This window comes from Aptenodytes forsteri, unplaced genomic scaffold, assembly GCF_000699145.1.
Source record: "Aptenodytes forsteri isolate BGI_AS27 unplaced genomic scaffold, ASM69914v1 Scaffold20, whole genome shotgun sequence".
Classification (NCBI taxonomy): Eukaryota; Metazoa; Chordata; class Aves; order Sphenisciformes; family Spheniscidae; genus Aptenodytes; species Aptenodytes forsteri.
Genome location: NW_008795523.1, coordinates 2907997 through 2922429, shown reverse-complemented (window position 1 = coordinate 2922429; position 14433 = coordinate 2907997). Strand labels below are relative to the sequence as shown.

Here is a 14433-nt window from a genome sequence, read left to right as displayed (position 1 = left end):
GAAGAGTAATGCTCCATGGATCAACATTTAGAAATCTTGCTAAATAAAAGAGAGGAGAAATCACAAACAGTGCATGCCCCTGTTAGGCTTCTTGACAGGCACATATCTTAAAGCTGGAACAAAAGCACATATTACATCCTGTCAAAAGCATTTTTTTCAGATAAGAAAATAGCCTGCCACTGGAACAAGGAAAACATATAGCTAAAATGGAAAAAAGAATTTAAATACACAAGGCATTTTTTTTTTGTCTGATCTGTACAGTATGGGAAGGAGCCTGAGAACTTTGAGGCGAATTTCCCAGAACAGACAGAAACACTTCCTAAGAACCACTAAGTTTGGTTCTCTCTTCTGATCTTTGGTAAGAGTAGAAAACAAAACATTTTCCAGAGTGAGACTATCAGATGGTCAGTCATCAGATCTCAGAAATGACAGTAAAAGAATCTGAGTTATTTAGAAGGAGCTTTCTTCCCCATTCTGTTTTCTAAGACTCCTAATTTCTTCCTCGCAAGACTTTGTTTTATTTTGGTATCTTTCTTAAATTGTTTCACATCTTCTGTAATTAATGCCATTGAAAGGACAAAACAAACCAAAAGGGATGGGGCCTAAAAGATGTTCAAATTTGTCTCTGATGATAGTGGAAGAACTCTATACTATTCTGGAATAGATGGTAATGAAAGCCAAAAGAGGCAGCACAGATTTCAAGCACAGAAACCTAGCTGAAAGAAAACATATTTTGCAAGTTCTAGAAACATAGCAGTCTTTGGGAAAAATGAGTTGCGAAAAAGAGAATCAAGTAAGGTTTCTGATCACTAGCTGGAGAGCTTTCAGTCTGGATGACCTTTCTTTAAACTAACTGTAAAATACATCTCAGTATTCAGAATACATCAGCAGCACTCCTATATCATATGCTTAAGGAATGAATATGGATGGATTTTTCCATCAGCAAAATCTTATTTCCTCATCAGCAAATAACAGTGCCTTATTTTAAAGAATGATAGAGCAGATTGGATTTATCTTGATACAATGCTTAGCATTAACTACCACCTTGCCGAAATGCATTCTTTTGCTGTGAACATTTTTCCCTACCAGGTGATACCTGGGTGTTCTGTTAAAAAAAATCTGACTGAGATAAACAAACTTGATACAATTAACTACCTGAATGAAGCAAAAAAAATAAGACATGGCTGTTAAGTTTTAAGGCTTTTCCCACAGAGGTTTGAAAATAAAGAGAAGCTGCATAAAAGCAGGAGATTCAAATAGATTCAAGTGCATTTCCTCTTCAGAACAATTAACCAATTCTGAGTCTAACCATTGCATGCTGCTTTTAAATTTAGATTAAAAGCATACAAATTTGTTAGTTCATAGGAACAACTAGAATCATATTATAAAGACATTTGTATCCGTGTCTACTTCCTCTACTCAGCTAAGATTCTGCCAAGATTCAGCCACCCACTGCTAATGGTGTTCTGTCTCCATTACTCCAATGTCTTTATTCCAAGTTTACCAACAGACAACAGTGACCTAGTTCTTTGCAAACAGCTTGCACATACATGCTAAGCACCAAATAACTGTATGTCCAGTCATAAGAAAATGTTGCAACAGGAGTAGAATTTTCTTCACTTAAAGGACCATACAAGAAACATCATCAGAATGCTTAAGGGGCTTGTTAAGAAACGTGCCTTGGACAGGACCCTGTCAGCAAGGAAATAGTGTTTCGTGAATACTACCAAACATGCAGAAGCCATGCCCACTAGCATGGTACAGGCAATTTTTTTTTTTTTTAACACTAATGTTATTTGAAAAAGATCACTACTCTCCATGAAGGCACCAACATTTTTAAATCACAAAAAACCCAGGTGAGTCTGTATAGAAAGAAGCATGCTGTAGACCTCAGTCAAACAACAAGCAGGAAACAAGGACTTGGTCTCCCCCCGACCCTTCAGAAGCAAGTATGTCACTTTGCTGTTGCTCTAGCTAATCTCTTCTCTTCAGAACTCAAAAAAACAAAAAAGCCTACATGCAAACCTACATGAAAAAGATGAAAAAGTAACAGAAATAATCTTTCAGGCATCTCTGAACTCTACATTCTTACTCAAAATGTGGGACATATCACAGGGAAGAGACACAATGCAAGATATACACTCCTAAAAGCCCACACACAGCAGGTACAGATGACTTTTGACCTACCAGACCTGGAAAGCTTGACTGAAACAGGCTAAGCTACCAAGGGATGATATGAATAACGTTAATACAGGTTGTTTGCTCAAGATTAGTAGGTAGTTTTAAAATAACAAACAGTGAACACATTAGGATAGCTGTCAGGACAATGAGTGAAACATACTGAAGATGCCTTTGGTCACTCTCCACAAATCCCTAGGAATTAACGTTCAAAGTTACCTCCAGTCCAACTTCTCGACCAAAAAGGCACAGATCAGAAATCCAGTTCTATTGAAACCATGTGTGCAATGGACACCTAGACAAGACAAGACAAAGGCATAATCATTTGCAAGTAGTTTTAACAAACATGCTTTAGTTTCACAAGTGTGTTTTCGGATCCTTCTACCTTCACCAGTAACATTAAAGAGCTATCTCCCTTCCCATCAAGGCAGCCCAGATCACGTAAGGCACATAAGCCTAAAAAGCAATTTATTACATTCTTTCTGCAAATTATTAGCAGAAAGACTATAGGATACTTCAGTTTATCCCAGCTCAAGAGCACTAACTTAATGCAACTGAAATATGGCTAATACAGATAAGATTCAAAGTATTTTTTTATGACTGCTCAAATGCTTATCAGAAGACAATACAATCAAATTCAACAATTATGCTTTTAGTGGATTCAACAAGCATGACATTCATTTCACACCATCAGGCATGAAAATAATATCCAGATTACCCTACCTCAAACTTGAAAGTGGTGTCAATAGACCACAATTCTATTTCAAATTTACTATTACCATGCTAAGACCAGACTTATTAATTTGGAAAAAAAAAACTACAAAAAGAAAACTATACAACAGTATAATCACCTTGAATTACTTATCTTTTCAATGTAAGAAAAAAAGAATTAAGTCTTCGGCCTCTATTTTACTGAATTCATCCCCCAGTGAAAGAAAGGGAGAGTCAAATGCATTGGAACTTTTTTTTTTCTCTCAAAGCAACAGCACCATCTAGCGATAAACAAACCAGTCTGAAATCTGTGCTATTAAACATGTCGTGAAGGATTCGGGCAAGATGTTGCCTTTTCCTCATACTGCATTTTAAATTATAAATATCAGAATATTAAAGGTTCCACTAACACCAAACACAATTATTCTTCATATTAACATATTTTTCAGTTGTGACCATGAAGCAAGTCACTTAAGCTTTTATTGATTTCCTTATTTCTCTACCATAGTTAGTGAAGTAAGTTTAGCAACAATTCACTTGATGCTTATTCACTTGATGCTTATTCAGACAAAACGTGAATATCTATCTTTTTTCCTAGATGCTCCCCTATGCTGCAAGTATTTATATTTTTTACTGAAGATCAAAAAAATGTCTACAAAGAGTAGACTGATAAAAACCAGAAACTTTATATGAGTAAACAGAAATATTTATCAACTGTATCAGGGTCAGGTTTTGTGCCTGCCCCACCAAGCTTCCCCTCTTAATAAAGCAAGGCAAAAACTACTATGAATTTATTGGATTCATCCATTCTAACCATTTAATAATATTAAAAACTGTGTAACTTGCATCAAACAAAATTAATTTCAGCTTCCTTATAGAATTTGTTCCCAGCAACCATGTCTCCTTTGTTTTCTGCTTAAGCAAAATTTTTGCACTTTGTTTCCTTAAGGTTGGCAGGCATACTCCAGTCCTTCAAGTTGCAAAAATAAAGTTTCCATCCTGTATTGTTCTAGCTGAATAGAAAATTTTGTTCACTTATCATTCACATTGCAGTCTCTTTTCTTATCTAATCTTGACACTGGAAGTGAAATTGCACACAATTGCTATCAATAAGTCCTGCAGCTGTTACTGCTACCAAGAAGGTTAAGTCAATAATTTTATACACATGACAAAGATAAGAAGCATCTCAGCAATGAGACCAATGGCTTGGAAGGGAAAGATCACACCGGGTGCAGTACTATCACTGCTACAGACTGCTTTCACTTTTGATAAAAAAATCCTCCACACCAGTCCCTCTGATGCTCTGTCAGAGGAAACGAGTCCAGAACCAGAAACAACTTTTCAGTAATTCATGGAAGGGAAGTGGAAAATCCCAAAATGTCTCTTTTACTATGAAAGCCTAAACCACAGGTTATTTAAAAGCTTAGTCAACACATATTTTTCTTCTTGAAGTTTCTTCTAGTTGACTTTTTTTTCTGTAGAGGTGAAACAATCTAAATAATGGAAGAATATTCCAAAATTCATAAAGTCAAAAAGTTAGTGACTCAACACTAAGAATGGCATTTTAAAAGTTGAAATACCAGTTAAATGGGTCTGCTATTTATAGGATATCACCATGCTATCCATGCTCCATATAAATTGCTGACCATAACAATATTTCAAGTTCTGAAATATTGTTGGAGGACCAAGCGGAGGAACTGCGAAAGGAGAGTGAAAAATGAGGAACTGCTAAATGAGAGTGAGTGGGAGTGGGATCAGTTCACAACAGTATTTCAGAACTTGCAATATTGTTGATGACTGATCCCACTCACTCTCATTTAGCTTCCTCATTTCAACAGTATTTCAGAACTTGCAATATTGTTGATGACTGATCCCACTCACTCTCATTTAGCAGTTCCTCATTTTTCATATCACATACTCGTGTTACAGTTTAGAGAAGAAAACATAGGTCTTAAATTAAAATTGTATTCTATGTGAAATAAAGAAATAAGAAAGTACCTAAAAGAAAATTATGTGGAAAAGTGTGTGCCCAAATTAAATCTCTCAAGCACTGAAAAAAAAATAAGATTCTCAGTGGCATCCTGTGACAGGACAAGAAGCAATGGGTACAAATTGACATACAATAAATTCTGTTTAAATGTAAGGAAAAAACCCTGTATATTTTAAGGGTGAGCAAACACTGGAAGAGGTTGCCAGAAGATGTTGTGGAGTCTCCAAGCTTGGAGATGGTCAAAACCCAAATGGGCACAGTCATGAGCAAGCTGCTTTAGCTGGCCCTGCTCTAAGGAAGGGCAACTGACTAGCTGATTTCCACAGGTCCTTTCCAACAACCTCAACTATTATACAATTCTATGATTCTGTATGAATTCTAAACTGTGTGAACATACCAACTTAGTTTACCAAGCTCTTATCAATGACACCTATGCCAACAACTGTTCCGTGCACTCTTAAGTCACACAGACACTCAGATTCGGGAAAGTTGCAGAATTATCATCAAAGTGGCTAGAGGACAACACCCATTCTGACTCTGGAAACTCAGCTGCAAAGTAATTTCTTGTCTCTGACAGTTTGCAGATAGAGTTGAACATTAATATGTTTAACAGAAATCAGAATAAAATGGTTTTAACTAAAACTAGAAGCCACCCAAATTAAACTGAGAACTTATTTTGCTCTGGGGGAAAAAAAAATTATCCTTAAGAACATTAAAATATTCACTGCAAGACAGTACACCACAGAAGAAAAACTTAGCCTAATATCTACTACCAGTTTCCAGCAATTAATCAGCTGCTTTGTGAGATTTGCTAAAGAATCTCCGATCATTCAGTTATCAAATATGACTTCAAGGAAGCCAGGCCATCAAATGCCAAAACAACACTTAGCCAATATATAACCTGCATTTGTATCAGCAGAAGTTACAAAAACACAATGCAAGTATCATGTATTTGTAGACAGTTCTTAAGCCTGTATATTTTTCCTCATTAAGTCAATAGCTGTAATCAAATTGATGGATGCAGAAACATACTAGTTTCTGTAAAAAACAGAAACACACTAGTTTCTGGAGTAAAAGCAATCAAATCTATATTTGCATAAACACTGTACTGAGGAAATTCCTTTGCTTCGACTTTTAAGAATAAGACACTGCAGTTATGAGAAAATATGAAATAAATCAACAGTAAAAACTAATGGTGCATACCAGATGGATATAACAGATATAAGACATACCTATAAGCTCTGAGCTATTCTTATCACTGAAGTGTTCACATACACGGATAAATGTTTCTGTATTCTCAGGTGTAGGGCACTCACCATGCCTGAAAAACACAGGAACACACAGATTAGGAGACAGCTGGGGGAAAGTGAAGAGGAAAAAAAAAAAAAAGACTAATTACTTCAGTGTGATCTTTCAAATTAAAAGCTAAATATTAAAAAAGTGTGGACAACTTACCCTTTACACTGGAGCTTTATATATTTAATCCCCTCTTTCTCTATATCATTCCTATCATAGAATCTAGTGGTGTTGGTCAAGTCTACCAGTAAACCCATTTTAACCTAAAAAAACAAAAAATAATAAATAAACTTACATATGCAGTTCAAGTATCAGAGCATAAATACTAAATGGCTAATGACATCCAAATTAAAAGCAATAGCAAGCTACAGTTGCAAGTTTAAAAATTCTTAAATATTGTATTTGTTCATAAAATTAATATTTTACCACCATCACAGTCATCTGTGTTTCTTTGTGAAAGCTGGTGTCTGGATTAGCACTAGCCATGAATTCAAAAACTTCAGTTTGTTCCCACCAACATTTCTAAATAAGAAAGATCTGCTAACAGCAGGAAAGTGTCTGGTAAAGACTTATTTTAACATGTTAAAAGACAAATAAGGTGGAACCAGGTGCTCTTATGCTTTAAGTAGAACAATATTAAACACTGGCACAGTGGACGAATGGTAAGAAAAATTAACTACTGAGACTTATACATAAAAGTATACCTTCAGAAAAAATAACTCAATTTACCCATCCATTAGAGTGCAAAACAAATGAACACATTTTCAAGTTTAAAACAAAAATTCCCTTAAATTCTCAGAAACATTTTATTCAAAGCTAAAATGTGAAACAACTTGAAATCTTCAAAGATGCTGTCAGTAATTAAGGTGGCCGTGTCAACCACTCAGATGTTAGGACATACCTGAATTCAGGCTGCCTTGCCCACTCTGCCCTGATGTGTCCTCTTGTGCATCAACTTACTTTTTTAGTGTTTGGTTTTTATAGCTGTTAAATAGGTCTTTTAAAGCAGCCTTGTGGAATTCACTATGTTTTTAAAAAGCAAGATGGAAAGCAGAAATTCCACTGGGTAGCATCCAACACACAGAGAACATCAGCACGGTGCATCCTACTGATCCATGGTCCAAACAAAATTTCCAACCATAAACCTCCCAGTATTACTGTACAAAAACAGCTCACTAACACACCTGTGTACTGGAAGTATTCCTGGTTTCCTGCCTTATAAGTGCAAGTAATTGTTTTTGGTCAAAATGCTGAATGTCATGCTTTCAAGTAGGATCCTCACCATGAAACCAGATGTCTTTTTAAAAAGCATTTTAAGAGTGGTAGTTTAGCTTTATCTTTTTTAAAGATACATCAATAGTGCACTTAAAAATACATTAACACTGAAGCATGTTATGCATGCAAAAACATAGAAGAACACTGCATCTTCAATATATTTAAAACTCCAGCACATACTCATAAACAGAATTTTGATCGGGTTTTATCTACCTTACGGTCAACAGACTGGCAATAATTTAGCAGTGCAGTTGGAAGAATTACAAATTAAAACACTGCTTCCAGACAATTCAGAAAAGATAAATTCCAATTATAACTGGAATACAGTTCAGAAACAGCTGCTTCACATAGATATGTTGTTCAGTAGACCCCAAAGACAAATTTCCAATTATCTACAGAGGTAGTTATCCACGGTATTCAAAGTTCTGATGATATACTTTCATAATATTTTTACAATACTTTTATACTTTCATAATACTTTTATTTATCAGATATTAAAAAGCATCATAATGTTACGTCAGCAGCGTTAAGCATTTGTAGTGTAATATCCAAATAAGTTCTGAATTTCTCCTTGTTTACTTCAACTTTGTATATTGTATTCAGAATGCTTTATTTACTTTTATTACTGTGTTTTGCAGAAATACAAGCTACTTCAGTAGGGGTCCACCTGAAAACAATGTTACATCACCTGAAAGCTCAAATATTTAGTGTCAACCGAGCTGCTAAACATACAGACTGACAGCATACTAGCCAGTGATTAATTTTGTAGGAAGTACACAAAAGGCAATTAATTCAATGATTACTTTCCTTCCCCTCCATTCTCAACAGCATTGAGCAAATATCTCAAAGACTACTTAATTCACAAGTAAGACCACACAAAATTTCCAGGTGCTACACACTGTAAGTCCATAACGCTACGACACTGACATAAACCAGTTCAAAATAACTGTTCAGAGGAGAATGATATATTCCCACACCAGTACTTCTAGGTGATTGTACAGGACAACATGCTAGGATAGAAAAGTACATCTAAAATGAGCTAGTTCTATGAAAACTATTTAGATATTTTTCTACCGTTCTACACAAGCAATGGCTCCATGGAGAGAATCCACAGAGTATCTTCCAGTAACATGCCATGCCCCCAGAAAAGCATAATCATCTCCCTTTATGTTCTGCATCCTAGCAACAGCGTGGTTAGAGTTGCCAAAAAGACTGTTATGAGAATCAGGTGTGTTTTCACCAGAGAGCTCTAGACTATGAAGCCACATAAATGGCCCCCTAACTGCCCTCCTCCCCAGCTTCTACATAGCTCAGCTTGATAACCTATTCTTTTATGTACAACATGGGGTTAGGTGTAACACTTCCAAGATGTCCTCAGCTAAGGGGGAAAAAAGTTATTTTCAAAGTAAGGTTAAGATTTAATGAAAACATCATTTTAAAGTAAAGGTTTTTGCATTCAGTTCCATCTCAAGTGCAGGGGTCTCTGCCCATGTTGAACTTCATTAAGTTTCTGTCAACCCAATTATCCAACCTGTTGAGATGCCCTACCTTTCCCCCATCAACAGCTAGATGGAATAACCCCATGCACCAGTGCAGGTGAGGTGCTAGGAAGCAGGTCCTTCTTTGGGAATTCCCAATTGCACAAGCCCAGCAAATTGTTAAAGGAGAGCTACAAGAAGAAATGCAAGTGATTTGCAGAACATAGTTTCAAATCCTCCCATTCAAAAGTAAGAGAGAGAGAATTCCATTTTAGTGTTGAAAGCTCAAAGCCAATTCCCAACCCCAATGCTCTCAAATACCAACAGCTTCAAATGCTCCCACCAGAAGCCTTCAAACTTCCCCAAACTCCTGCTACAATGAAGAATTATCACTGAGAAGATGCGTGAAAGCACAAAAATTAATTACATGTCAAAGTTTTTAAGCTCAAAGAATACACGCATGCTTTTCCCTCAACTTTTAGAAATTACTCTTTTGAACATACTCATTTACAGATTTCAGTTCCCTGACTGACATGTAGAAGCCAGGAGAACACTACAATGTACTTCAGACCCAAAGTGCCACCAAGCGTTTGGGATGTTGCATTTAATTTGAATAGGAGAATGAAACATAGCAAAGTGTCTGCTAGAGAGGAAATTCTGAACTACAGGACTGTAGGACTTCTGGCCTGCTATTCCTTTGCAATTATTATGAATCATTTCAATTATATACAAGTGAAGATCTTGTGAAGTGACACTGTTCCTCACACATTTCACGAGACAGTAAACCAAATAGGCATCCAATATCATTTAGCCAAAGCTATAAAAGCATGTATGGCATATATAGAGTGTGTAAGGCCTGAAAGCAGTTTCCTTGCTTTACAGAAAGCATAAACATTTGCTCTCTTAGTTCATGGGATTAGCTGCACATAACACACTACAATTTAGAGAGTGCAAGGCAAAAGAAAAGGATAAAGAAATCTAAAAAAAGCAGGGGGATTTTGTAACATATCAAAGTATACAATTATGATGTTCCAAAAATCCATGAAAAAAACCACTGGTACCACAGGAATCGACACATTTCAGTCACTGAACCGGGGTTATACTATGCTTGTCCTGACCAACCAGAATTCTCACCTACAGAATAGATTCTAGTACACGTATGTTCATCACACAGGTGCTTTGCTCTGCTCTGAAACCCTGACATCACACCAGTCATCACAGTCACCCTCTCAGTCATGCTCTCCTAAGTTTGCTCCTAGAAAGTTCTTAATAGGAGCTAATTTTTGAAAGACTATCTAAGCTAAAGTAGATAGTCACCCACTGGAAAAAACTGGTTTTCCAGCCAATATTTTGCATGAATCACATCTTTCAATCCACCACACCCATTGAATGACACAGCTTTGGAAGAAAGAATAATTTTAAATTGTTGAGCAACTTCTCACTAAAACATACATTTATTTCTTACAAGGTCTGTTGCAAGACTACAATCTTAGACACCACATTGAAACACAATTGAAACTAGTTATTTTTCTTGCTTCTAATTGTAAAAGGTGACTGGATAGAAGGAAAAAAAGCTCATCGATAGCTTGAAATTCTCATCTTCAACGTACAATAATACCCAGATCTTCATACCACCTCCATTCTGCTCATACTTATTTTGGCCAGGCTCTCCATGTCCTCCTACAGTTACAAAAGCCTTCCTCCTCACTTTCTCACTTTCCAGCTATCTCCAGCTATTAATGCCTTATGCATGCATTCTGCTGCTGCTGTGCAATTAAATGGGCTTAGCTAGGTTCCCCTTGTATGACCCCAGAAGTTTCTCATTAGACGTTGGAACTTGAAAACATCCTCCCCAGGAGGGAGAGAGCATACTACAATACACTGAATTCTCCCCAGTCCCAGGATTTTTTTCTTGCATTTCTTATTTGAGGGAAATAGTTTAAATCAGTGATTGAATTTACCTGTGAAAACAATAATGTGGCTGAAAACTGATAACTAGTTTTCCTAATAGGAATATTGTAACTTGAGCATACTAATTGCCCGAACATTCTTTTGAGTTAACTAATGTCCTAGCTCTTCATAACAGAAATAAAACTACCTTTTACAAAGCATAAACAGTACTAACCTACCTACTCAAGAAAGAAATAAAAAAAGAAAAAATTATTCACACTGTCATCAATTGCTTCTGCAATTTTTTTTATGAGACCATTAAGATACTATGTCAATATTGGCAATCAGAAGAAAAACGGAGTTGCTATCCCTTATCAAATCAGTTTCTAACAGATTTTCAACAACCAGCTCCACGAGAAAAAGGAATCGCACAGGAAGCTTGTTAGAGAAAGTTCCTCCCAGGCAGATGTTGTCTTAAATGCTGAACCGGTACCTTCAAAAATCTGTGGTAGCAGCAATATCTCACTATTACCAAAATCCAGATGTAAAAGTTTCTGCTGAAGTCTCTTATTTGGGAGATAAATTATATGGACTTAAGTAATAACCAGGCTTCAGAAGTGATTCATTCTGCAAAGTATTAGCAGTAAAACACACTGCAGTAAAATGATAAGAACCACGCACAGTAAGCTACTTTTGCCTTGGGAAAATCCACTTTTCAAGGTCTCCTCAATTGCACGTTCATCTCATTGCCAGATTGTTCGTAAACTGCTGTTCTACAAATACAGCACTCCAGTAACCCACTACATACCTCGGCAAATAAAAAATCCTATGTTGTCAAATAGCAAACATTTAGCAGCAATACCAGGGTTCAAGACAATATAATAGATTTGATGAGAACAGGGAGTTTGAGAAAAATTATATGTTCTGCTTGTTAACCAAAATTACCAAAATATAAGTGGGGACCCTTATGCTAGAAATTGTACTATCAGAGGCTAATCATCTGCTGTCACTCAAGACATTACGGATTTGTAGTATTGCAATAGAACTGATTCATGTGCCTAGTGGAAAGGCTATGAAGGCTCACCATGATTTCTTTTTTGGTGACAAATCACTAACAAGCAAATAGTCAGAAATTCTGAGTAAGTCTCTGAAGTTCTCTATAACTTCAAAATATACGCAGAATTTTAAATTACTTTAAACCATGAATAAGATTGGTTTTGGAAAATTTCTAGGTATGCCTATTAAGGCCGGTCAGAGTCAAAAACAACATAATGCATAGAAGAGGAACTCAAGTAGAATTTAGATGCAAAGATCCAAGAATTCAAACAAGAAAAATCCTACCAGTTCAAGCACCTGAGAACAGGCACATACGCTTCACTGATAGTACTTTCTTATCACATTAGCCCACAGGTACTTCTATCGCTGCTACACCGAGTAGCTCACCATCTACTTCATACCTAAGCCTAAATAAGGTTCATAAAATGAAGATTCTCCTATTTTAGTCACCTGATTCTTCTGATGTTTAAGCTCTGATATTGTTAAACGAGTTCAGAATTAATTTAACTTCGATCAACAGGAAAAAAAAGAAAACAAAAAACCCACAGAAAAAATGTCACAAAACAGAGTCAAAAAACAATGGTGCTAACCTTCTATATAACAGTTTAATAAACAGATTAAAAGAATTAGGTTGTAGGCCTTTCTTTGCCTGGGAGGTTCAAAATCCTATTTCCCACATCTCCAGATGCACTGGACTGGGCACAAGACTTCACAGATCTACATGAAAAGCTGGAAAGGTCCTGTTCCCCACCTTTATTGTCAAAGTTGTGCTACGATGCAGAACAACATGCAAGTTGAAGTAGACAGACAGAAATGGGCGAAACAGAGAATGAAGAAATAAGCCAGAAGCACAACTCTGTAACCCAATGATAAAGGCATCCACCCACCTTCCTGGGTCCCAATCCATGCTCCTAAAACTTTTTTCTATTTACGCATTTTCTTTCACTAAGAAGGTACTGGATAAAATCCATAAATTGTTTTCTTCCATACCTGGGTATGACTGGTCAGATACCATAAAGCATTCTATGCATCTAAAGAAGAAAATTATGCATTGAAACTACGGAAGAGTTCTATGAAATTCTCCTTTCACTTTTAAATGCTTTCACTCCTATAAGCAAAATTGCAACTTAACATATCCATACGCAAGAGTCATTTGTAAAACTACAAACTCAGACTATCTGAATTTTGACAATGACATCTCTCCAAGATGCAACAGTAATAACAGAGAAGAGTGAAATTCTTGCTGCTAATACAGTTAATGAGCTGGAGGATTTTGCACAGTTCTTGCTTATAAGAAAGTACTTTTGGAAATTTAGAAGTTTCAGAGAAAACCTGAAAATGTAAACAAACAAAAAAAAATTTTCTGTACAGATGTCCCCAAGGAAGCCATCAATCACTTTTTTCTTAAATCTGAAAAGCAACATTTGAATAAACATTAATAATGAAAGTAATGTTTCAATTACTAGAAAACTTAACTTTACCTTCAGACTCTTTAAGTAGTTGGATAACATACTCGGGTGAAAACGATTTTCTTCAGCAACCTGTTCATCATATCTTGGTCCTAACATTGTCTTCAAAGGTAAAAACTTCCCTATGAAAGACAATCAAATTTTGCGGTATTTTATGAATACTCATGTATATGTACACTTACAACTTAGTGATTTCAAAGCAACATGCTGAGCAGATTTAGAGGTTCACCTTCAATGAAAAATAATTGCAGGAAAAGTATCAATAATAGTTGAATTGGAATATTTTTTAGTTATGAGTTCTCAGAATTCACAAATAAGTTTAGAAGTTTAAAGGAAATACAGGTCTGTTCATCGAAAACAAAGTAATTTAACATTTTTAGCTAGCTTTTAGTGTGATTTAAGCTGTGGAGCTACAGTGCACAACAAAATAGAGAAAATTTAAACTTGGTACAGTTAAAAACAATAATAGTTGAATTGGAATATTTTTTAGTTATGAGTTCTCAGAATTCACAAATAAGTTTAGAAGTTTAAAGGAAATACAGGTCTGTTCATCGAAAACAAAGTAATTTAACATTTTTAGCTAGCTTTTAGTGTGATTTAAGCTGTGGAGCTACAGTGCACAACAAAATAGAGAAAATTTAAACTTGGTACAGTTAAAAGCATGAAAATAGCATTTTAAATGACAGTTTGTTACCCAACCATGTAAACATCAGCTTTGATTACCCGCAAACATAGAACACAGTAAAGACTGCTGGGGGGGGCGGGGCGGGGCGGGAAGCATTTGGTCCAGAACATCTATGCACTACAGATCTTTCTAACGTGCTCCTTAAGGCTTATTGGAAGAGTTCTGCGGCAGTGTTCAACCTTCCCTCTGAAACACACCACCTACATGTGGTTCAGACATGGGGGAAGTTACAAAACCACAACAAAAACTTGACCGGAATTAGTACTTACTGGACTACATCCATCACTCCCTAGAAACCCAAAATTTTTTTTAATATTGGTTTTATTTTTCATCCATCACGTCCACCACAGAATATCTGAAATAATCTCATTAGAGATCTCTAGCTCTTTCTTTCTGAACCCCAGC

At 36.0% G+C, this 14433-nt stretch overlaps 1 protein-coding gene across 1 annotated transcript in view; it reads right to left on the bottom strand.

Moving 5' to 3' along the window:
- RNGTT (RNA guanylyltransferase and 5'-phosphatase) overlaps nucleotides 1-13460 on the bottom strand; it is a 186610-nt gene extending 173150 nt beyond the window's left edge. The window contains exons 1-4 of the mRNA XM_019472759.1: nucleotides 13356-13460; nucleotides 6335-6438; nucleotides 6112-6200; nucleotides 2398-2473 (exon numbers count right to left, since the gene is read on the bottom strand). Of these exons, the coding sequence (XP_019328304.1) occupies nucleotides 2398-2473; nucleotides 6112-6200; nucleotides 6335-6438; nucleotides 13356-13442 (356 nt within the window). The 5' untranslated portion in view covers nucleotides 13443-13460. The remainder of the gene's footprint in view (nucleotides 1-2397; nucleotides 2474-6111; nucleotides 6201-6334; nucleotides 6439-13355) is intronic.
- Between the last annotated feature and the right edge of the window lie 973 nt (nucleotides 13461-14433).